Source organism: Thamnophis sirtalis, unplaced genomic scaffold (genome assembly GCF_051295495.1).
Source record: "Thamnophis sirtalis isolate CommonGarterSnake01/CBP01778 unplaced genomic scaffold, rThaSir2_p1.2 scaffold_6, whole genome shotgun sequence".
In the NCBI taxonomy this organism is placed as follows: domain Eukaryota; kingdom Metazoa; phylum Chordata; class Lepidosauria; order Squamata; family Natricidae; genus Thamnophis; species Thamnophis sirtalis.
In genome coordinates, this window is record NW_028261386.1 from 65,931,326 (window position 1) to 65,955,927 (window position 24,602).

General features: G+C 39.1%; 1 protein-coding gene across 1 annotated transcript; it reads left to right on the forward strand.

The window, feature by feature from the left end:
* The first annotated feature begins 308 nt into the window (after window positions 1-308).
* On the forward strand, window positions 309-17,810 carry OPN3 (opsin 3). The gene is made up of 4 exons (XM_087718040.1): window positions 309-855; window positions 13,477-13,796; window positions 15,067-15,318; window positions 16,859-17,810. The coding sequence occupies exons 1-4, from the start codon at window positions 483-485 to the stop codon at window positions 17,120-17,122; spliced, it is 1,209 nt and encodes a 402-aa protein (XP_087574166.1). The 5' UTR covers window positions 309-482; the 3' UTR covers window positions 17,123-17,810.
* The last annotated feature ends 6,792 nt before the right edge of the window (window positions 17,811-24,602 follow it).

Below are 24,602 nucleotides of genomic sequence, written 5' to 3' on the forward strand. Positions count from 1 at the left end.
ATTAGCAATTCAAAAACCTGACGGCCCGTGGGGGAGGGAGGAAGAGACGTACAACCGTGAACACACCAAGTCCCACGTTTCGCGCTGTTAGCGCAAGCGCCGGCGTTCCCCCTTCCTCTCTTTTCGGCGATCGCGTCGACTTGCACAAAGGAGTTGCCTTACTACGGCGCGGTCCTTACAGCCTTACTCGAAGATCCTCCTTTTCCATTCTCGAGTTGTCGCACGGTTGATCGCTCAGGTGCCATTAACGAGGCGGAGCGCGCCGGGGAGGGGAGGGGGAGAACGGGGACGCGGCCGGATTTCCACAGTCTCTCTAAGAGTTCACTCCTCCCTCGTTCTGCCTTTGGCGGCAAGGGGTGCTTGGGGAGCGGACGAGGGTAGTGCAAGCAGCCGCGGGAGCTCCCTTTTGCAATAGATTTTGCGCGGGATTCTCAGCAGCCGGCAGCATGTGAACGGAGTTTCCCGATCATCCACCTCGAGCTATGTACTCCGGGAACAGCAGCCGCGGCAGCCGCCTGCAGCCCACGCCGGGGGAGCAGGACTTGGAGCGGCGACGGCCGCAGGCGGCGGGGGATTCGGGGACGCCGTTCAGCGCCAGCACCTACCACCTGTTAGCCTTCCTTATCGCCGCTATCGGTTTCGTGGGCTTGTGCAACAACTTGCTGGTCCTGGTGCTTTATACCAAGTTCAAGCGGCTCCGCACGCCCACCAACCTCTTCCTGGTGAACATCAGCCTCAGCGACCTGCTGGTGTCGTTTTTCGGCGTCAGCTTCACTTTCCTCTCCTGCCTCAGAAATCGGTGGGCCTGGGACGAAGCCGGCTGCATGTGGGACGGCTTCAGCAACAGCCTCTTCGGTAAGGGGAACCGATTCACGAGCCCTGAGCTCCAGCCCTGCTCTAGGGTCGGCGCACCTCCCTCTGAATTCGTGCAGTGGGACCGGCGCAAGATTTACAAGAACGGGAATAATAATAATCAATAATTAATAATAATTTCTAAATTTGCCTGACTTGAACATTCTGATTCTACAAAAAAACACCCTACTTGGAACAACATATATACTCCGACATTACCTTAACAGTTCCTAGGTCCTTGGTTTGAGCTGTTGAGCTACCAACCAGCCCCAAAGGCTGTGAATCTAACCAAAAATTAATCATGATGATGATGATGATGATGATGATGATGATGATGATGATAAAAAGCCAGAGCAGAGTTCTCTTATTTCAGTGCCAAAATGGGTTCTGATGCGTGTTGGTGCTGATGTTGACATTTCCAATCGAACCCCAATTTAGGTTTTAGGGGTTTAAGATCAAGCCTCTCTTTAATGTCAAGGTAGCTAATAAAGGGTTATTATTCTCCAAAGTACCAGAGGGCAGGACAAGAAACAATGGTTGGAAACTAATCAAAGAGAAAAGCAACCTGGAATTAAGGAAAAACTTGCTAATAGTAAGGACAATTAACCAGTGGAACAGCTTGCCTTCAGAAATAGTGGGTGATCTATCACCTGAGGTTTTTAAAGCGTCTAGACCAGTCACATCTGAAACGGTATAGGTTGAGCAGGGGGCTGGACTAGAAGACCTCAAAGGTCCCTTCCAGCTCATTCTATTCTATCCTCTTACTTGCCCCTCATAAGATAACTGGCCTGCCTGCTTTAGTTGATTGATCTCTTCTACTTAATCTCTGAGTTCATTAAGGATAGGTCATCCTGGAGAAAACCTAGGGGGTTGCCTGGAGTCAAAAATGACTTGAGTGGCCCACAATCATTTAATCAGATAGCTTTTTCACAACGTGATTTGAAGGTGCCCCGAAACACCTTTCTGAGATTGCTGGTTGTATAGGCTGAACATGGGAACAGTTTATTTTTCTTACCATTTTTTCATTTCTCTGACATTCTACAATGCATAGAAGCAGGTGTTAGGGTAATCTGCCTCTGTAAATAGCAGGTATGCATTTTTGGAAAACTACTTGAAGAAGGGAATCTATCAGTTAACTAAGAGTTCCAGTTCTGAGACTCATACTGTTCTCTGCTTTACATCAGCTCCATAGCATCCCCCTTTTATACTTAACCTCTAGTCAGCTTAATCATAAGTTTCATTTCACATCTCGTTTTCTAATACTGCAGGTGTTTCCTCACCTTGGGAAAGCCTCTCATCCCTGTTACTGAGTGGCAGTTAGTGAAAGAAAGACTGCTGATGTTCCATCAAGCAAGCACTGTATGGTTTCAGGCACAAAGCAATCAGGGCATCAGCATCTATGCATCAGACACACCTGTTCTTCATTTGGAGATCAACATGGAAGGAAGTTGTACTGTACTCCTCAACACAGCTATGCAGGTCATATCAGTCTGCAGAACAAACCTTTGCAGTTGTGCGTCTGTGAAAATATCTTTGCAGTTTATACAACTTGGTTGTTTTTGCAGACCACCTCCATAGATCTCTCACCACCATCATTCTCCAAATATTTCTTATAATCCTCACCAAGGCAGCGATAATAGATCATATGATGCTTATAATGTTGTTTGTTCTGATATCCTATTGGTATCCTCTTCTATGACTTTATCCTGTAATGGCCAGTGCTTGTAGTCATTCTACCGGGCTCTGATTTCACATATGCTCTACATCATTTTTTTCAATCTCCTGTTGTATTAGTCTTCATTATCTTGGGTAATTGTGTACGATAGAAATTATAGTCCAATCTGTCTAGAGCAGGGGTATCAGACTCAATTTCATTGAGGGCCGCATCAGGGTTGTGTTTGACCTCAGGGGTGGGGGTGGCAAAGGTGGGTATGGTCAGCTCAATGTCACTCGTGTTGGAGGCGCCTGTGGTGACCCAAGCACTCTGCCAGCGAAAACAGGCTCCTGAGCTCTGTTTTCAGCTGCGATGGCCCCCTGCAACCTTCTGCCAGTGAAAATAAAGGGCCTTCACGATCTCTGTTTTCACTGGCAGAAGCACTGCAGGCCAGTCCTTTGCTGTTTCCAGGCCAGCCCTGTGGGCCAGATCTAAGCACCCTGCGGGCTGGATCTGGCCCTGGGCCTTGGGTTTGACACCCGGGGTCTAGAGTGTTCTAGACTTTGAAGGTTGCCTAACACCATATGCACTAGCTGCTGCTTCTAAGTTCACCACCGAGCCCCCCTAAAATCTTTTCTGCAGGGCTTTTGTGTTAATTTCTGAATTGTTCTTCCCAGCTGTAATTAATTCTTATGCCCTGTAGCATCATTGTATTTTAGATTTAAAGCTTTTTAGAGTAGAGATTGCCATTAATCTTGAAATTATTGTGGATGTCTTGAACCATCAACTCTTCCTGTTTCAAACATTTAGACTGCCATTACCAAATCTTATCAGCTACATTCAACTACTGGAATTATTTGATACAAATAAATCTGTAATGTGTGTGAAAGAAACCCAGGGGTGGGGAAAACAGTTCAGAATATCAGATGGACTGTCTGATGAATGCTAAATTGAAGTACTGAACAGGCATATTCCATCCTCATTATTTCCTTGTTGCATCTCTTTTGCAATATGGGATATTTAGGTGAAAGAAAGATATCTCTAAACTAAGAAATAAAATACAGCCATGTTGCCAAAAGAGAAGATTATAATAAAAAAAAACCTGTCTGCTTTCAGTATCCTAGTGTCACTTGATGTAATCTAAAACTTCTATCCAATTTTAAATACTGAACTGAGAAAAACCTCCAATCTTATTTTCTTTTATATTATCTACAGTCTGTGGCATTTACAGCTTTTTAATATTCCGCCTTCCCAAGTTCTCTACATGTTTTTAAAATCTGTTGGAAAATGTATATATCTCCTACTAGGTAAATCTTTTTTGTTTGCAAGTTGTAGAGTAAGCAACATGTGGCCTTCCAGATATTAAAATGCAAATTCCAGCATCACGTATTATCAACAATGCTAGCTGGGGCTAATGGGAATTGCCTCGTTTAACACTCATGCATTTATATTTTGATATCACCAAGTATCAATTCCCAGGTTTAATACAAGTCACTAAGAAGAGAAATCCTTATCCCAGATTGCATAAATAAATTATACGTATATTGCGGTTATTGAGATCTGAATTTGATTTAGTGGAAAGTTGGAATTAAATCTCCTAGGCCAGTTAGGGTAAATGGACTAATGGTGGTAGTGGTAATAGAATTAAGGAAGGGATTTCAGATTGTAATGGGCAGAGGGAAATATGATGGGAGACATGGGGTAAGCTACATTTCTGACTTGCCAGCTAGAATATAAGAGTGATGATGGCCTTTAGCCAGGATGACAACTGAGCTGTCTGTCTTAGACCACAGTTTTAAAGAAGTTCATTTATTTGAGGAGTTCTATGAAATGCCTAGAATGTTGCTAGTGGAAAGCAAAGACAGATGTATCAGATGCTTCAACTTACAGCTTTGCAATCAGAGCAGCAAAAAGGCAATATATTCAGACTGCTATTACATCTTCAAATTGTCATCCAGCAACATTATAAACATTCATGGATCCTATTAGGGAATTGAAGAGGTCTTATGGGGCTTCACCAAGCAAATCAATAAAAAATTCCTCTGCTTGGCATTGGACACTAGATCTAGTTCTATTGATAATAGGTTAGTGCTGTTAAGGGGCTTAATGCTACATATTGCATTATTATCTCAGAAAGTTTGAATGTGTTGGTCCTGAAAAAGCAGACAGGGTTCTTTCTGATTTATTTATTTGAGTTATGTAGCTGCTCACCCCATCTTTCTGATGGTAGGTGGCTTACAATAAAGCAAATAATGTCCTGAACATAAAAACACATTGCAGCAAACATCTCAAAATGGACATCAACAAAGCCATAGGCTTCATCACACACCCTCAGCACCAGGTCCAGGCATAAAACCAAGTTTTTAGATACTTATGAAAAGCCAGATAAAAAGAGGCTGGGAATGGGGATTGGTTAATACTTCCTTGAATGAAAGTAAGTTGCCAGTAACCCTGAAGACAGTTCCCTCTATTCCAAAATGTATCTTAATCCAGCAATGTTACATAATTATAACTTGATCTCCAAACTTCCCTTTTTATGTAAGGCTGCTGAAAAGTTGATGGATCTGCAGAGCACTTTAGGAAATGAATTATGAATGGTACTGCAACTACATCGATTGCTCTTGTGGATGACCTGTGGTAAGGCCAGAACACTACTAGCATAGTTTGTCTTGCTAGGCATTTCATCCACTTTTGACACTATTGTTTATGATATCCTGAATCTCTTCTGAGCCCAAGTTTGATTTGTAGTGTCTCTCTTTCCCAAGGGAGAAGCTTGATGCAGTGGTAGTGGTAGGGGAGGGCTAGTAGAGTTTTGTGGGTCCTGCTAGTCAACATTTCTGGCCCTCTCTTTTAACAACCAAATGAAGCCTTTGATGGAGATTATTTGTTCTGCAAAGGGCCAGATATCAATATGCTGCTGTTGATACTTGTACATCTTGATTTCTGACCAAAACGTTTTGGTCAGTTCCTGAAGGTTGTTAGGATCTGGATGGGGAACAGCAGCCTTGGACCAAACTCAGCAAGACAGAGTGGCTATGACTATAGAAACCTTCTGACAGCAGAATTATTTCATTGTTGGCTATGGATGAACTTGCAATATCCTGGGTAAAAATAATTCATCATTTGAGGTCCTTCTAGATCCTCAGCTGTTCCTCAAAGAGCAGGTGGCAGATGTAGCAGGAAAGGATGTAACTTCAGTTACATCGTATATGCCAGTTACGACTTTTTCTAGATCAAGAGACTATGTCCAGTGTCTCCTGGTCTATGAGTTCCTTAATGAGTTCCTATATGAAAATAACCATGTGCTATAGGTAATCTTGCCTTCAAGACTACTGTACTGAGAAACTTCAGTGAGTCCAAAATATAGCAATTTTTTGGTATAATAGCTCTGCTTTGGATCTGCAATGGTTACCAGTTATATTCCTGAGACATTTTAAGCTGCTAATTCTCACTTGCATAGGTGCAATAGTCTGCTCTGACAAATTCAAGTCAACAGCTGAGGGCTTGATCCAAGAAGTTGTTGTCAGGAGGCCATCAGTTGGTTTCTAGGATTTTAATGTCCACTGGAAACAATTCTTCAATATTGGATCTACATTTCTTGCACTGCGCTTGGATTCTATGCTTTATAGTTAGAACCCTCTTGAATCTTAGACTGACATAGTCCTCCCTGTCCTTAAACACTGTCTTCATTCCTTTCTCTGGGTCTGCATGCCATTTGCTACCTGCCTTCTAATACCTCTTTTCTTTAATGGCAGTAATTTTGGACTGATCTCTTTTTCCCTTGGCTCTGGGTCTCTGGACAATTGGTGCTGCACCTGAATTATTAAGCAAGATCTTATTTTCCCTGTGTTTCCTCTGGAGCTGGTGTGTGACTGCTCACTTCTTTGAATTGCAATCCCATTCATAAACCAGTTACAATTTGCAACTGTGTGTTTGCTGAGTCAAGAACAGGCCAGTGGCTTGGAAATGCAGGGTATCTTTGGGACCAGCTGTTCTAGCGGTGTCTGCCCATTCAGTAAAATCTGGAACAATGGGCTCTCATTAGCCCTTAAGAAAGTGTTATCTGGAAGGATAACTCACCCATAGTAAACTAACTTCCTCCCTATTCACATTCCAGAAAGCCTGATGTTTCATTACTGCTTTGGCCCAAAGTTCACAGATAGTCCTAGACGTAAAATGGTTTAATGACCATTCAAAGTTACAACAGTACTGAAAATAGTGATTTATGACGTGTTCTCACACTTATGACCATTAAAACATCTCCACAGTAACATGATCAGACTTCAGGTGCTTGGCAGCTGGCATGTATTTACAATAGTTGCCGCATTCCAGGGCCCTGGAAGTGTCATTTGCAACTTTCCTAGGGAACTGCTTACAAGCAAAAATCAATTGGGGGGGGATATCAGATTCACTTAATGACCACATGATTCACTTAATGACCATGGTAAATAAAGTCATAAATTGGGGCATGATTGGGCTCAATTGTCATTAAGTCGAGATCTACCTGTACTATAATTGTGGTTTTTTGTTTTGCTTTAGTCAACCCTTTGTTATTTTCCTGTACTGCTTTTAATCCACTTACTGGTGATGATTTTATGGGCCAAATTACAGTGGCATTGAAACCCTAGTAAGTAAGTAAATAAATTAATAAATCTTACCTAAAAAATTGTTGATACTTCTCTATGGATGCTTGAATTGATAGAGTAGTTAACTTACAAGTTGGATCTTCCAATAACTGTCTTGATAGGTTAGATTTTCAAGGACAGCTGATGCAAATGTGACTTTTTTGAGTATTTCTTACCAGAGATATTAAATATCAAAATATTAAGGGAATGAATGCAAGCAATATAATTAGAGAAATAAAATCAACAAGCAATATAATTAGAGAGATAAATCAATAAGCAATATAATTAGAGAGGTATGATTACATGTTACACGATCTGCTCTAAGACTGCAAATTAATTAAAAAATTCAAACACCAAAGAGTGAAATCCAAGAGTACAATTCCTGTATAGAGGAAACTTCTCAGAGAACCAGAAGGAACATTTCTGCCACTCTTCTATAACCCTACATGTTCTCAGGATCTACATTAGAAGTACTTTAAGTCTTTGGCAAAAACGTATAAGGGAGTCACGCAGTTAAGAAAAAGTTCCATCGTGAATTCCCCATGGTGTCTTTTATACAAATTATTTTGTACAGTTGAATTCTCCAGTGAAATTTAGCTTTGTAGAAAGCATTTGCATGCACTCAACCTTTAATAAGGAACATGAGTGACTTCTTGTAAATGTCCATGCATCCATTTATTTATTTGAACTATTTTCAAGAAAGATGTTTAATTGTATTACATAACTTAAAGCGCCAAGAGACAGCTGTGATGGTATAAAGCAATATTTTTATAATAAATCCTATTGATACAATCAGTCTGTGATCCAAGTGTATTTCTTTTGTTTGCATGCCTCTGCACCCTAAAAAGATTTGCAGTTTAAATAAAATTGCTCTTTATTATTTTTATGTAATCAGCTGCCATATGAGCAGATTCATACATCGGGTATCCTTGAATCAGCTTGACTAAGATACTGAAATGAAATATTTTCATTTCTTTTAAGCAGACTTGCATGGGTGGCACAAATGTTGCAACAGTGATGTTTGTTTTTAAATATTGCATTAAACTGGCTTTGCAAGCCACTTAATTTTTAAACAAAGGCTAGTAGTATATTGCATGAATGTAGCCATGGGAATGTGCATTTGATAGGAAGAGGTTGGACACACTTTTTTTGCCCTGAAGTAATGTTTGCTATTCATTCCAGATCATTTTTCTAGACATTTTCCTGCTTATTTGTTTAGGTCAGGGGTTGGAAACCTTAAACCTTTGTAAGAGCTACAAAGGTCCTAACCGGAAACCCCCCATTCAATTCTGGAGCCAACTAGAAGTCTGGTCTCATAGAATCTCCTCCTAGTGCGGCATCCTTTTTCCTCTACCTGTCATAAGCGAAAGCCCTATAAATTGTGGAGCCAACTGTTGACAGGAATCCGCAGCAGAGGGATGAAACAGCCACATGTGGCTCCAGAACCGCAGGTTGCTGATGCCTGATTTAGGTGCACATAAATTGATTTAATTTATCTATAATAATGCCAGAAACAATCATGGAAAGGTAGAATGCAAGAATTGAGAGTCATCTTAAAGATCATCATCTCTTGTCCAGTTCATGAATCTACAACTGTAGATTCCATCAAACCTCTCTAAATACACCCCACAGCTTTTTATTGCATTGTTTTACAGCCCTTTTTTTTTTGCGATGTCCAACCAAGTCTCATTTCTTGCAATGTATGTTCATTGTTTCTTGTTCTGTTTTCTGAAACAAATGTACCTAATTCCTCCTCCATCTGATACTTAAAAACTGCTATCATTTCTATCTAGAGACTTCTCTAGGGCAGGCATAGCCAGTGTCTCAGCTGTAAGTTGACATTCAATTATCAGCTACCCTATTCCAGATGTGTGGCCTGGTTCAGGGACCCTCATTAGGAAGGGACCCAGGTAGGTGTTCCTAAGGAAACAAAACCAAATGTATACATTTTTTATTTACATAAAAAAACAAGCCAGTCTTTATATGGAATCATTGATGTATAAAATTGTTTTTGGACTTAATTTTTGTATTTTATGTGCAAGTCGAATTCTATAGCTGAAACATCCTGCTGGAATGTTATCTGGCTGTTCCAGAATACAGGATATGCAAATGAATCCAGTGCCCATGACTGTATTCATGCCTGCTTCCTTTCAATTACAAGCGGAACCTAAGGGCTTATTCCTGACCAAAAAAATAAAATAAAAAATAGCAGTTTAGTTTTTTCACATAGCCCTGTTATCGCAAAGCCACTCTGCATTCTTTATGTCCTGTAGTTGAAGAGAGTAACCTTATTGAGACTCTCTTCTGCATTCAAAAACGTATCTGACTGGAGAAGATTATTTTAACCCAGCACAACTGCGGGGCTGTTCTAAATAAAAAGCCAAATTTCTTTTTCCCAAGTCTTATTATATTTTCGTGCTTACGTGCCATGCAAACAGAGTTATAAACAACATAAAGAAAATTTAATAGATATGCATGAAGGCAGTGGTGAAATGTAAAAGATTTTGCCACTGGTTCTCTGGGCGTGGCTTGGTGGTGGGGTCATGTGACTGGGTGGGTGTGGCCAACTTTTTAAAAAAATTTAAAGCATTTTTACTACCTATTCGCCTGAACTGATAGTAAAAAATGCTCTAAGAAGTGCAAAAAAGGTTCAGCTGTGCTGTGTGATTGTGGGAATTTTTTTTCCACTTTTTAAAGTATTTTTTTTATTGCTGGTTGGGACAGATAGATAGTAAACAATCATTTAAAAAGTAAAAAAAAAAGGTTCCCATGATTGCATGGCACAGCTGATTGTCATGGACTTTTTAAAGCATTTTTTTCCTGCTGGTTCAGATGAATAGGCAAGAAAAAAATGCTTTAAAAAGCAGGAAAAAAGCTTCCAATGATTGCACAGCTCACAGCTGAGCCGCGCAATCCTCCAAAGCTTTTTTTTTTTTTTTTACTACTGGTTCGCAGAAACAACAGCAATTGTCCCTACCAGTGCTAACCGGTAACATTTCACCCCTGCATGAAGGTCAAGGAGAAAAGGTAAGTATTGACAAGGTTCAGCTTAAGGAAAAGCTTTGATTTTTCCAAGCAAAATGGGGAACGATTGTTGGTTTGCTTGATATTAGAGAAATAGAAAATTCAATAAAAGAGAAGCAGAACTAACTTATTAGGAAAATCACTGGTACTTCAGGTAGTTGAAAGTGCTTACTGATTCAAACTTCTTGCTTAACTGGGGTTGGCTTAACCATTTTAGTTGAATAAATGACTGCCAGGATCTTATTCACGCTACGCTATCATGTTGTTTGAATTTTGGCTAAGTTTATAATATAGACCAATACTACCTAGTTAGCATAAAAGAATCTGATACCCATAAGCAAGAGCTTTTAAACAATTTGAGTTAACTTCAGGGACTAAATCTCTGGAAATGATTTCTACCACGACTGCAATTAGCAGTATGAATGGTTAGGCTGAATCCTCTGGAAGCAAAGGTTCATTCCAGTTAAAAAAAAAAGTACAGTGTAAAAATTCTTCAAACTGGAAGAAAGTTATAAGATTCTACATGCTATTTATCCATTACAAGCAGAGTCTAATTAGAAGAAGTAGGACAGTGTACAGGAGAGGTAATTAAAATAAGAGAACACAAAGTTTAAAAGTTGCTGATGGAGACATCTTTTAAAGGTTGGGCAAGTTCAGAAGCAGGAAACAGAAGCTCTGATGATTTTGATGTACAGAAGTTAATAGGGCATAGCCTGCGCTGAAACTCTTAGAACGTCATGCTTGCTTAAAAGTAGGCTATTTTTATCTCCTGCATTCCTAAATCTTGGAAAGCTTTGGGGTATTAAGGATATGTATTTAATATGAATGGATAGCAAGGTCAACATGCACGTATGATGGGCTGGTGGGCAATTGCACACTGGCCTGCCACTTTCCGCAAGGGCTGCATGCACACACACGTGCGTCGGCCCTCCACTCCCACAGTCCACCCCCTCTTCCCCCCCACCCAGCTGCAAAGGTTGGGGACTGCTGGTGTAAGCTACCTAGAGCACTGATGGCGAACCTTTTTTGGCTCGCGTGCCATAAGGGAGAGCGCTGGGGGTCATGTGCAGGCGTGCCTTACCCATAATGCAACTTGCGACCCCCCCAGTGCACATGTGCGCATGAGAGGCACTCCTCCACATTTTTCCATGCTTTTTTCGCCCTTCCCAGGCTCCAGAGGCTTTATAGGAGCCTGGGGAGGGCAAAAACAGCCTCCCCTGCTCCCCAGAGGCCCTCCAGAGGCTTCAGGAAGGGCAAAAAATGAGCCTACGAGCAAATTGGAAGTCACTTCCGGTTTGCTCGTAGGGTTGGTTTAAGCTCTCTGGAGGCTTCAGGGACCTTCAGGAGGCTTCGCTGAAGCCTCCAGATGACTAAAAAGGACCCTCTGAGGAAACCAGAAGTCACTTCCAGTTTGCTCGGAGGGTGGTTTTTAGTGCTCCAGAGGCTTCAGGGAAGCCTCTTGAAGGTCCCTGAAGCCTCCAGAGGGCCTTGGGAGGGGGAGGCTCTTTTCACCCTCCCCAGGCGCCTATAAAGCCTCTGGAGCCTGGGAAGGGCGAAAAATGTCTTTAAAAAAGGCTGAACTCAGCTGGCCAGTGTGCGCATGCATTCTGGCCAGTTGACAGGGCAACGCCTTGCATGCCCTGACAAATGGCTCTGCGTTCCACCTGTGGCAAGCGTGCTACAGGTTCACCATCCCAGACCTAGAGTCACTTTGTGTGAGTTGGAAAACCATATAGATGTGTTTAATAAATTTGATATTTGAAATAAATTTGAAATTTGTTGATATATGTATATCGATCTTTCAAACCTTAATATAGAACTTCTCCCTTCCCAACATGTTAGATGGCATTGGAGAACGTATTGGTAATAGAATATCAATGGGCAAGAGGATGTTAAATTACTTATTTTTTTCTCTCCAATTTCTCTCTATTTCAATTAATACCCATCATACAATCAGCAAAATCAGCATTCATTTGTGCCACATGAACTGTTCATTCTGTTTATTTTAGATAATTGAGTGGATACAACAGATGTCATCTGAGTTGGCCGCTCTAAGTGTTCTTTGTACTGATTTATTTACAAGTCTAAGTCAGCCCATATGGACAAACTCAAAAAAGATTCTTAGTTTCTAACATGTAATGGGATTTGTTTCATTGTGCCTTGGCTGAAGCCTTCTTTCAATTAGAATTTGTATATAGAACCAGCTTGCACATCTAGGGAGAAGGATCATTTTAATACTTTAAACTTCCTCATAAGCCTCAAAGAAATACATGGAAATTGTTCAAAAAATTGTTCTTCAAGTTAGCATAGTGATGGAAATGCTGAAGCTGGCAGTTGTGACAAGGCTTGGAGGTGCTCAGCATGTCTTTTGGGGTGGCAGAGGTGGCAGCTGTGCATAATGCTGCTCTTCCCCTGCCCCCAAATGTTACATGCAGCCACCTACCACCCCAAATTCTACATTCCTTATGTCAAGTAATGAACCAGCCTCAATTTGTTTTAATTAGTATTTGCAAAATGGAGCCCATTCCTAGCTGTTAGACTACAATTCACATTATTCTTCGTGGTCCTGGCTACTGGTTAGTTGTGGTCCAGTAATCAGGTGTTGTTTAGTCACTAAATTGTGTCCAACTCTTCACAACTCCATGGACTCTAGCATGCCAAGGCCACCTGTTCTCCACAGTTTCCCAGAATTTGCCCAAATTCAAGTTCGCATATATCGGTTGAGGCTGCTATAAATGGTATTAGTTGTATTGGTAAGCCCCAATATTTCACAGACATACATTCTGAAATGTATTTTAATTGCATTCTTAATGATTTTGCTGTAGCCTAGACTTAACTGAGTTGGTAAGAAATTACTTCTGACTAGAGAATCTTGGGAGTTGCATTCCCAACATTTTGGGAGTGCCTCGAATGAGAGAAGGGGGATCTGATGTTTCAATATTTGATTTCAAGAATAAACACTGTGGTGATTATTAGTGAAAGATGTTCTTGGCTTGCAGTTCTCCCAATGATGAAAAAATATATATTTTCTTTTTTCTGTCTATATTTCATTGTGCATATAGAGCAGGGGTGTCAAACTCATGGCGTCATGTTGGTGTCACATGATATATTGTGACTTTTATCCCCTTCTCTAAACCGGGGGTGGACATGGCCAGTGTGTGATGCATCCAGCACGCAGACTACGAGTTTGACAGCTCTGATATTGGTCTATAAGTATAGAACAATGAAACTAGAAATCCACATGTCTGTATGCAAGATAGTTACACCACACGATTTAACAATTATTGTATAATGCTTGCTTTGTTTTATATCTCCCTGCAGGAATTGTTTCGCTTATGACTCTCACTGTCTTGGCCTATGAGCGGTACATTAGAGTAGTGCATGCAAGAGTGATTGATTTCTCGTGGTCTTGGAGGGCAATCACATATATCTGGCTTTATTCCTTAGCCTGGACAGGAGCACCTCTTCTTGGCTGGAACCACTACACCTTGGAACTTCATGGATTAGGTTGTTCAGTGGACTGGAGTTCAAGAGAACCCAGTGATACTTCCTTTGTCCTCTTTTTCTTTTTTGGTTGTCTAGTGATACCACTTGGAATCGTGGTCTACTGCTATGGGCATATTCTTCACGCAGTACGAATGGTGAGTTGGATAAACTAATAGCTTGCCCCTAGACTTTTTCAGTAAGCAAATCCAATGTGCATGGCTAAACACTGATTAGAACATGAAAAACTGCTTCTTATTGTGCGTGCCTATTATTACTTATACAGTATACATGTTTTCATAATTTGCTTTAGTTTTTCTGACAATGTGCAACCTCATATATTTTGCCTGATATTAAAAGTGATAGCTGAATTTGATCTCTATATATTTTTATTATATATTGGGGGAGGTGGCATGGAGGTTCTGTTAAGTGGCTGTCTTAAAAAGAAATGGAACAAATAATTGAGAAAATACTAATACTTTATTAATCTTGTGTGCTTCTGACTCTCAATCACTCTGAGAATCAAGGACTAGAGTAGTGATCCTAATATGGCATTCCCTAAAATATTGCTGAGCTGTGGTGATACAGTGGTTAAAATGCAGTATTGCAGACTAACTCTGCCCACTGCCAGGAGTTCAACCCTGACCTGCTCAAGGGTGACTCAGCTTTCCATCTTTCTGAGGTCAGTAAAATGAGGGCCCAGATTATTGAGGACAAGATGCTAAAATGCTCAGAGAATGCTGTAAGGCATTATGAAGTGGTATATAAATCTAAGTGCTATTGCTACAATTACCAGCAAAGTAGCCAAAGACCATGTTGGCTGGAAAATTATAGTTTTTGGAAGATGCCACATGGGGAAAGCTTGGCTAAAAAGTAATTCTGGTGTGTTTCATATAGCTGAATTTTTTTGCTCAGTGAGAAATGAGAAATGACGCTCCCAAGAAACACATAAAGATCAAAGCATATAATTCAGTAGAAATGCATTTGCTGTATTGCTGTAATACTAAATATATTTAGAAACAATTCAATCCTCCTGATGCAAATGAAATGTGTTTAAGAATGTCTTATTTAATAGTGCAATGCTCTATGTGTTTAGCCTGATTCATAAATCTAGTCACTGCAGTCCAGTGCTGTCTTATAAAGAGAAAAAGAATTTTGAGTAATTTTTGTCCAGTCCTCCTTCATTCCAGCATCCAATCCAATGTTTCCTTTGAATAAATTCCTGGTTGGAAAGTAATTGGCTGATTGGAAAGCAACATAGATCTGTTCTACCATTCTAAGTGATGATTATCACACTGTGGTAGCCTGTCCCAAGAAAAGCTCCTTTATACATTGTGGCAGAAAGACAAGATCTCAATTCTTTCAAGAGAGAGAAATATGATTAGAATTCTAAATGAGACGTTTTAATCTTTTTCTTTTCATTTCCAGTTTCATTGTGTGGAAGACTTGCAAACTGTCCATGTGATCAAAATCTTAAAATATGAGAAAAAAATGGCTAAAATGTGTTTTATAATGATAACCACGTTTCTTATTTGCTGGATGCCGTATGCTGTGGTTTCACTTTTAATAGCCTATGGTTATGCTCACCTTATAACTCCAACAGTGGCTATTATCCCGTCTTTCTTTGCCAAATCAAACACTGCCTACAACCCAGTTATCTTTATTTTCATGAATAGAAAGGTAAGTCCCTTAAAGAAACCTAATAATGGTAAATCACACTCAGTTCATTTTTCTCAACTTCTCAAATGTTAGAAGAAATTAATACTTCATTTTCACAAACGCATGTTCTGCTCTGATAGTTGAAGTATATAAACAACAGGATTAGCTTTTCTTCTGATACAAAATCAAGAGACTCTTTATGGGAAGGCGGAGGTAACAAGGCAAAATTCCTAGTAGGAAATCTCCCCCAGTCCCAAACTGGTATTGAAGGTTTGACTCTTACTTGCTTAACCTTCTCCATAAGTTGCTATCCATCTACAACTCCTAAGCCATAAGTCAATAGACATATTAGTGGGGATGATCCAAATTGTAATCCATCATATCTTAAGTAGAAGCTGGGCTAGTAGAAGCTCCAAGTTGCTGTTCCTCAATGCAGGGCATTGAACTCTAAAAAGGAGAAAAAAATGTCAAGATATTCCTGGAAAATCTTGACTCCACAGCTCCACATGATTCCACAGCTATCAGGGTTACTTTGATTTCTGTTGTCAGAAGTTCATTTCCTGTCATAGTTCATTTCCAAAGGTTTGTAACTCCCTGTCAGTTATTCCAAAGGGAAAATCTTAGCTAATTTTAGTTTGGCTGAGGAATTAATGGTAGATCCCAGGAAGGAAACAGCCAGGGTGTGGAAGCAATGAATCTTTTCAATTTCTGGTTTAAGCAGAAGGACATAGGTTATTGTTGACAATGCAGTGTTGGCATAGCAAATTTAGCAATTCTTTAATGTTTTTTTTGTAATGTCCACATCTCTAGATGAAATAAAAAACAAGCCCTGGAGGTATATCACTTTCTTCTTTGCAGCAACATGTGTGTGTGTGTGTGTGTGTGGTGTATATATGTATATATATACACACACACATATACAAATACATATACATGTATGTGTATGTGTTTATATATGTATGTATGTATGTATGTATGTATGTATACATACATACATACATACATTCATTTGAAAGCTGCCAAAAACAATCAAAGGAGTCACAAAATAGGACATTCAGGGCAATAAATGTAGAAATGTAAAAAGCTTTTTTACACCATGTCAGATAACTCTACGTAGGTAAAGCACTGCTTATATTAAAATAAAGTCTTTCCAAGCTTTCCTTGGAAATGCCAATAGCATTTCAGCTTTCTTTTTTTTATTGTTCTGTTCACATTTTATGAATCAGATCACCCTTCATTTTTACTGCAAATACTTGTAGAATTGGGTGAACATTACATAATGTCTGAGAGGGTCATTCATCAGCTAAAAAGCCAACATTTGTAAGGTTAATCCATAATGGAACAAATAAAGTTTGTTGTACATAGAGATGTCTAGTTTTCTTTAAATGCTAGTAGAAATCTGACTGATCGGCCTTCATCTGATTGGATATCAAACATGTTTTTGTATTTAGCAAAAGTCATGGCTGATTTTATGTCATCCTCATGTTATCCTGTTTCTGAAATATATTACATTCATGCCGTCTGAATATTAGATTTTCAGTGCAGTTTTCTTTCCTTGCAGTTTCGACAGTGTCTTACGCAGCTTCTCTGTGTTCACCTCTTGAGGTTTCAGAGGATTTTGAAAGAAAAGCCAGCAATCAGGAATGAAAAGCCAGTAAGGCCCATTGTTGTGTCACAGAAGGTGAGGGACAGGCCCAAGAAGAAAGTGACATTCAGCTCTTCCTCAGTCATTTTCATTATCACCAATGATGAAACGCAACAGATAGATGACAGTTCCAAAGACATAGGCACAAAAGGAAACATGATCCAAGTGAAGCCTTTATAGCAGATTGGCCAGAAATTTTTCTAAGTTGGCATCTGCTAACAAAACTGTGAGTGGCACAATTTGCAAGATAGTACAATCTTATATGAAATACTTTTTCTGTCTGCATTCCTATGATAATTTGCCAAGAAGGGGAGCAATACAAACCTTAATGCAGTATTCTTCAGCATAATTATAATGAATTGTACTATCGGTGACTCAAAGCTCTGTTGTTACCACCTGAGATTGTGACAGACACCTGAAAGATGGATTTTTAAACCTATTATTTTCTTTATTGTCTCAATTAACTTTCACCTCCCTATAAGGAATACACCATTGTGACTTTGGTAGGCTGGTTTATGACTCACGTAGATGCAGGAACATGCACAAAGTAGAGGAAACTGATTGCTATAGATTGTTAAATTGTTAAAATCCATCAGCATGAGGTAAGAAATGTGAAGCACTTGAGCAGTATTTTCTTAATTACACTTGTGCTTGATGGTGATGATGAATGTTTTTGCACTGTATTCTTCAATGTCCACAGCTACTTGTTATAAAAGTAGATGGTGTTGTAGATGGATCAACCTTCTTCAGGTTGGTATCTTCCAGACATGTCAGATTATAATTTTCAGTAATCCTGACCAGAAAAATGATAATCCTGCTGTGGTTGATGGGCAGCCATGTAATTCAATAAATCATTTTGTGATTGAAACGTGTTTTAATTAAACTTTGGGAGGCCTGTCCTAGTAGACCCAGGAAATCAGTAGGAGGTCAAGAGCCAAATGATTCTCAATGTCTTTACTGTATTGTTCCTAATCAGAAGAGTAAAGGGTGTCCATTGGTGGTAGAAACCATCATTCTGAATATCCAGAACCGTAGTCATAAAGGGATGTGTTTTACTGAGAATCTGTAGAAAGTCAATTTTCCAATCCAGTACAAGTATTCATGGAGCAACCAATTGCTTACTATCTGTTTGAAAATTTGATACTGCTTTAAAAAATGGACTTGCCATTGATTCATGAAATTACAATTACATTCTACACTCTGCCCGTCTGCTGTTCCTCTGGCTGTTCGTGACAGGTTTTCCCCTGGAGAATTGGCTGTGTTGAGTCATCCTGTGATGACTTGGTGGCAGTGAGTTGGCAGTGGCAACTTGGCAGTGGCGAGCTGCCAGCGGTGAGCTGGCCACACCAGATTGTCCTAGACACCTAGAATTTTTTTCCACAATAACTGTTTTGTTCATATCAAATATCTATTCAGGGAAATAATTCCCTGTCTGTCATGATCTCATCAAGTTCACCCAGGATAATTTGGACAGCTTCTTTGTCAGCATTTGTGGTTTCACCTGATGAATGTATGCTACAGTAATGAAATCTTTACCAAACCCATACAAGCCAGCCATGGCTGGAAGTGAGTGCTTCAATCCATTCCTCACCTGCTCTTTCTTTCAGCATTGTGAAAATGCTATGTGCCTAAATGAGAAGGTTGATTGGAATCCTCTTTTGTATTTGATCTTCGATCCAAAGTATAAGCAATATTTCTGTTTTGTGGATGAACCCTGAACGGTGTTTGAGTGCTAGAATTCAAACTGCTGGAACAGAGACAATCTCTCTAGCATGATTAAGCCACTGAGCCACTGCACCTCTACAGGAAAGGATACAAACTCATAAAAATTGTTTGCAAAGTTAAAGATCAAGAGTTTAAAGAATAGATAGACAATACATATTGCTTCACTAGCATTTTATCTCGGAAGTTGGCTTTCTGTGATATGCATGACCCAATCATTTGCTTTCACACATAGGCACCATTGACACACATGCAAACAAAAGGATGCACACTCAAGAAAATAGTCTTTTCCCTTTGCATGACTCAGTCATTTTCTCTCTCATATGGAAATTATTGCTACACAGGCTGACACATTGAGATGAGGCAAGGGGAAGAAAGGAAGTAAGGGAAAGGGAAGGAGGGAGGGAGAAAAATTATCCTGGTTCTTGACAACAAACTTGTCATCTTCCTCCTCTGGGCAATCTCCACCAGATATAAAGGCAGTTTATCTACCCCAGAACGGTTCCACCACAAAACCGCGGTACACTAAAGCGCGTGTGACTAAAGCGCGGTGACAAAACCGCACCGTCAAAACTGCGCGACAACAGCGCGCCGACAGAAGCGCGCTGTAACATAACCCTAAAAATAACCCTAAACCTAACCCTAAACCTAACTCTAAACCTACCCTAAACCTACCCTAAACCTAACCCTAAACCTAACCCTAAATCTAACCCTAAACCTTACCTTAAGTTAAATCGCGCTGTTGTCGGCGCGCTTTTGACATCGCAGTTTTAGCGCCGCGGTGTTGTCGGCGCGCTTTTGACGTTCGTGGTTATGTCGTGCCACACCCCAGAACATCATAAGCCTTTTAATTACTAGAGCTTTGTAGAGCCTTTGCATTTTGGGGTATCAGAATAGTGCCAACTGCATAGCACTTGATGTTTCTTCTTCAAAGTTTTCCAGGTTAATGGGATAATAATCTTAATAGGAATGGAATATTTGGTGTTTACTGATTCATTTGTCAACATACCTTTAGCCTTCTCCAACCAATTGCTCTCTAGATATTGTTCAGTTTTCCTGTTTCTTCTGACATAAGATTATGGGTAGCATATTTTTTTGACAGAATTGAACTACAGTTCTCACCATCTGAGCCAACCTAGTTAGGGGACACCAGTTTGTAAAAAGCTTATTAGATGTGGTTACTACAAAGGTGTTGATAAATTTGAATACTTAAGCTCTTATGGTATACTTTCAGTATATACTGAAGTGCAGGATCTCCCTCTAGTGGTACTGTAAAAGGCTCTTACAGAAAACAATATGCATTAAGGACAACATTAAGAAAGAAATACCTTAAACTAGGTCGGATTAAATGTTACATGTATGGTGCAAATGTTTTCAGTTCTAACAAATGCATTATAGGAGCCTGATTTACTGCATGTGAAGGAAGGAAATCTACAACACAAACCCTTCTCAAGCTTCAACGTTCCCATTTTGATAACAGAAAAACACTTTGTTGACACTTGGTGCTTTTTATACTGTTTAAACTCTCAATAAGCTGTTGTTGGGTTGGGGTTAGAGCTTTTAAACATAGTGCCTTTAAAAAAAGATTAAGATTTCTTGTTCTGTATGCAGTAGCTCTAATCTGAATCAGAGATTAATATACGTTGTATAAATTAAAAGAGAAAAGAGGGTCAAGCAGATATTATGCATCCTTTATTTTTCTCATAAAACAATAATCTGTTAACGAGGGCTATGCTGGCAATGGATTATGGCCACTAAATTCTAACACATTCCGGAGGGCACCAGATTGCAAAAATTGCTCTATGCTTTTCATGATAGAAATGGTTTCCAATGAACCAAAAATTAGAACCTTCGCTAGTAAATAAGGATACTGAGCATATGAACATTTATAATGTACTTTGGAAATACACTATTCTTTTACTCCCAATAAAAATGGAATAAATTGTCCAGATGGCTTCTGGACAATATAACATGGTAGCCCAATTTTCCTTTTCCAGATATTTGGGTATTGAAAAAGAACAGCTATAGAATTAAATAAGGGCTAAGGGCTTTTTCCAAAGAACAGTTATATATTGAAAACCAAACAGGAGCGATAGGAGGGAACTGTTTTATGAAGCATCAGAAATACCTATCACTTTTCTTTGGATACCGTCTAGCTTGCCAAAGGAACAGACTGACTTAAAAAAATGGAATGTTGGTTCCATGAACTCGGACTGAGAAGCTTCATTAATTACCTGGTTGCCTTTTCTTGCACACTAATGGTTTCCCTTTTTCTTTTATAGGGGAAGGAATGCACTTCATGAATTGTTTAAAAAGTAGACAGATTTCCTGCCTGAACATTCTTAAAAAATGGAAAAATATGAGATATATTTACATAATATGCCTAACCAAATTCAAGTTTACCACCAAATATCCACTAAGTGAAGGCTGGAGTAATTGATTATGGAATCTTCTTAAAAATGAACCTAAATGGTAGATGCTTTTTGAGATATCATTTGTCGCATGCAAATGCTAAAAAATAATTGTAACTTAAACATAGACTTAAGGGGAAAAAGAACCAAGTCTCAACTTAAAATTCCCCCCAGTAAAGTGCAATTTTTCTTATTCAAGTCCCAGGCAGTCCTATGCATTTCATTCTTTTCAGGTTTCCATATGTTGGGTGCTGTATAGGGACAACAGAGCTGGGCAATACTTTCCTCAGTATCTACAACTTGAAAAACAGATAGCTATACTTCCAGTGAACCTGGATTATCAACACGATTGTGTTTGTAGACACTTTCTGGTTCCTGCCAATCCCTGCTATTTTTTAAAAGGAAGCTAGCATCCTGCAAACTAAATTGTCAACTGCTGCCACACCTGTCAGGCCTGGAAGCCCTCTTTTGCATTGGACCTTCAGGCCTGTCACGTTTAATGCTGTGGGAAAATGGGAGGGTGTAATATATATGGAGTATGGGAGATATATAGTCATAATAACATTCCTTTCAGAGAGTCAAGGACATCTTTCCCTGCACCTGGAGGGGTATGACTGGAAGGCATCTCCAGTTCGGATGGTGCCTGATTGGGCCATGTGACAGACATGGGTGCTGGGCAGGGACTTGGACTTTCATTTGGGTGGGAAAAACCTGGAAGCTTTCAGATTCGGGTTTTCCCAAATTTCCCAATATGGCATCTCTAATAAAATGGAACTTCGAAGGATTTTAAGCCTGGGAGTCTTATTTCATTGGGGGTGTTAGTTGGAACCTGACATCTTCTTCACACTTACTGACCCATATTTATTTTTCTTTAAAAAAAAACAAACACAAATATGTCATCATTTGTCAATCATTAAAACATTGAAGTACAATTTTTTTTTTGTGTGTACCCCTCCCTCCCTCCACCCCCCCACCCCCCCTCCTCCTTCCCCCCCCCCCGACTTCCCAGAACCCGTACACGGTATAGAATTTTAACTAACACAGTCTAAAATCTATTGAGAAAAAAGAAATAAAGAAATTAATGACATTCTAGATTGACCTTAGCTTCTTCTTACTGAACTAACTTTAAACAATTTAAATCATTTCTGATCTTAAGCATAGGCTAACTGGAATTTCTTAGTCCCGTATTTATTTTGTATATAGTCAATCCATTTTTTCCAGTCTCGTTTATATCTCTCATTTGAATGATCTTTGAGATATGCCGATATTTTAGCCATTTCAGCTAAGTTTGTTACTTTCAATGTCCATTCTTGAATTGTAGGCAAGTCTTCCTTCTTCCAATATTGCGCCACCAACAGTCTTGCTGCAGTTATCAGGTGCAGAGTCAAATTGGTCTCTACCACTGTAAAGTCAGTACATATACCTAGTAAAAATAACTGAGGACTAAACTTTATCCTTCTTTTAAAAACATTTTGCATGACCCACCATATTTTTATCCAAAATGCTTTAACCTTTTGGCAGGTCCACCATATATGATAATATGTAGCATCGAGAGAACCACATCTCCAACATTTAGGCTGTACATTCGGATACATAGAAGCCAACTTTTTAGGATCTAAATGCCATCTATAGAACATCTTGTAAAAATTTTCTCTCAGATTTTGAGCTTGTGTAAATTTCACATTTCTTACCCAGATTCTTTCCCATGTATCCAACATTATTGGTTCCTCAATATTTTGAGCCCATTTTATCATACAATCTTTAACTAATTCTGTTTCCGAATCCATCTGTATCAATACATTATATATCCTCTTTATATGCATTAAGCTTTGATCTCTTATTTGTTTAAACAAATTATCCTCAACTTGAATAAAACCAATTTTTTGATCTATTTTCCACCTAGCCTGTAATTGCCCATACTGGAACCATGTTTGAACTACCTTCTCCTCTTTTAATACCTCTAAAGATTTTAATTGTAGTACCCCCCTTTCCGAGGTAAGAAGCTGTCTGTAGGTAATTCTGTCCTGTTTTTGTGCTGTATTCATATTTTCAATTGCGTGTCTAGGAATTGCCCACATGGGTATCTTGTCATTTAATTTATATTGATATTTCTTCCAGACCCGCAATAAAGCATTTCTTAAAATATGACTTTTAAAGTTCTTATCCAATTTTTTGTTGAATAACAGGTAAGCATGCCAACCAAATACCAGATCGTGTCCCTCAATGTTCAATATTCTATCATTGGTTAAGTGAATCCAGTCACTAATTACAGATAATACCACTGCATCATAATATATTTTTAAATTAGGTAGTTTCAATCCTCCTCTCTCACGTACATCTTGCATTATTTTCATCTTTACCCTCGGCTTCTTTCCTGCCCACACAAATTTGTTGATACCCTTCTGCCATTCTAAAAGGTTCGCATCTTTTTTAAGTATAGGTAACATTTGGAAGAGAAATAAAAATTTTGGTAAAATGTTCATTTTCACTGCCGCTATCCTACCCAGCAAAGATAAGTGCAATTTCTCCCATTTTTTCATCTCTGTCTGTATGCTATGCCAAAGTGGTTCATAATTATGCTTATATAATTTCCCATTTGAAGTTAAAATGTTAACTCCAAGATATTTAACTTTTTTAACTACCTCACATCCTAGCATCACTCCTAATTCATCCTTTTGTTTAATATTCATATTTATAGCTAATATTTTGGTTTTTCCTAAGTTTATTTTAAAGCCCGACACTTGACCATATTGATTAATCATATTCATTAAAACCATACTAGATTCCTGCGGTTGTTCCAATATTATGACCAAATCATCCGCAAAAGCGCGGACTCTATATTCTTGCTGCCTAATCTTGATCCCTTTTAAACCATCCAAGCCCCGTATTTTATTCAACAATACTTCCAAAGTTATAATAAACAATAATGGGGACAAAGGACAGCCCTGTCTTGTACCTTTTCCAATTTGAAAAGAGTCTGTTAGACTTCCATTGACTATAATTTGTGCTGTTTGCTGTTGGTATATTGCTTTAATTGACTGTAGAAAATTATCTCCTATCTGCATTTTTTGCAGTATCTTCAACAGAAATTGCCAGTTAACTCGATCAAAGGCCTTCTCAGCATCCAAAAATATAAACGCAGCAGGGATCTGGTTGTTCTTTCCCAAATATTCTAATGCATTAATAATTAATCTAACATTACTTTTCATCTGTCTCCCTTGTATAAAACCTGTTTGGTCCGTATGTATCAATTGTTGAATGACCAACATTAACCTATTTGCTAATATTTTAGTAAAAATTTTATAATCTACATTCAGTAATGAAATAGGTCTATAATTTTTGGGTTGAGTAGTATCTTGTTCTTCTTTGGGTATCAAAGATATAAACGCTGTCTTCCAAGATGGTGGGACTTTACCTTCCGTTTGAATCATATTAAATAATTCTCTAAGAGGTTCTACCATTTCTAACTGTAAGTTTTTATAGTAAACCGCTGTCAAGCCATCTGTACCTGGTGCTTTCCCTAACTT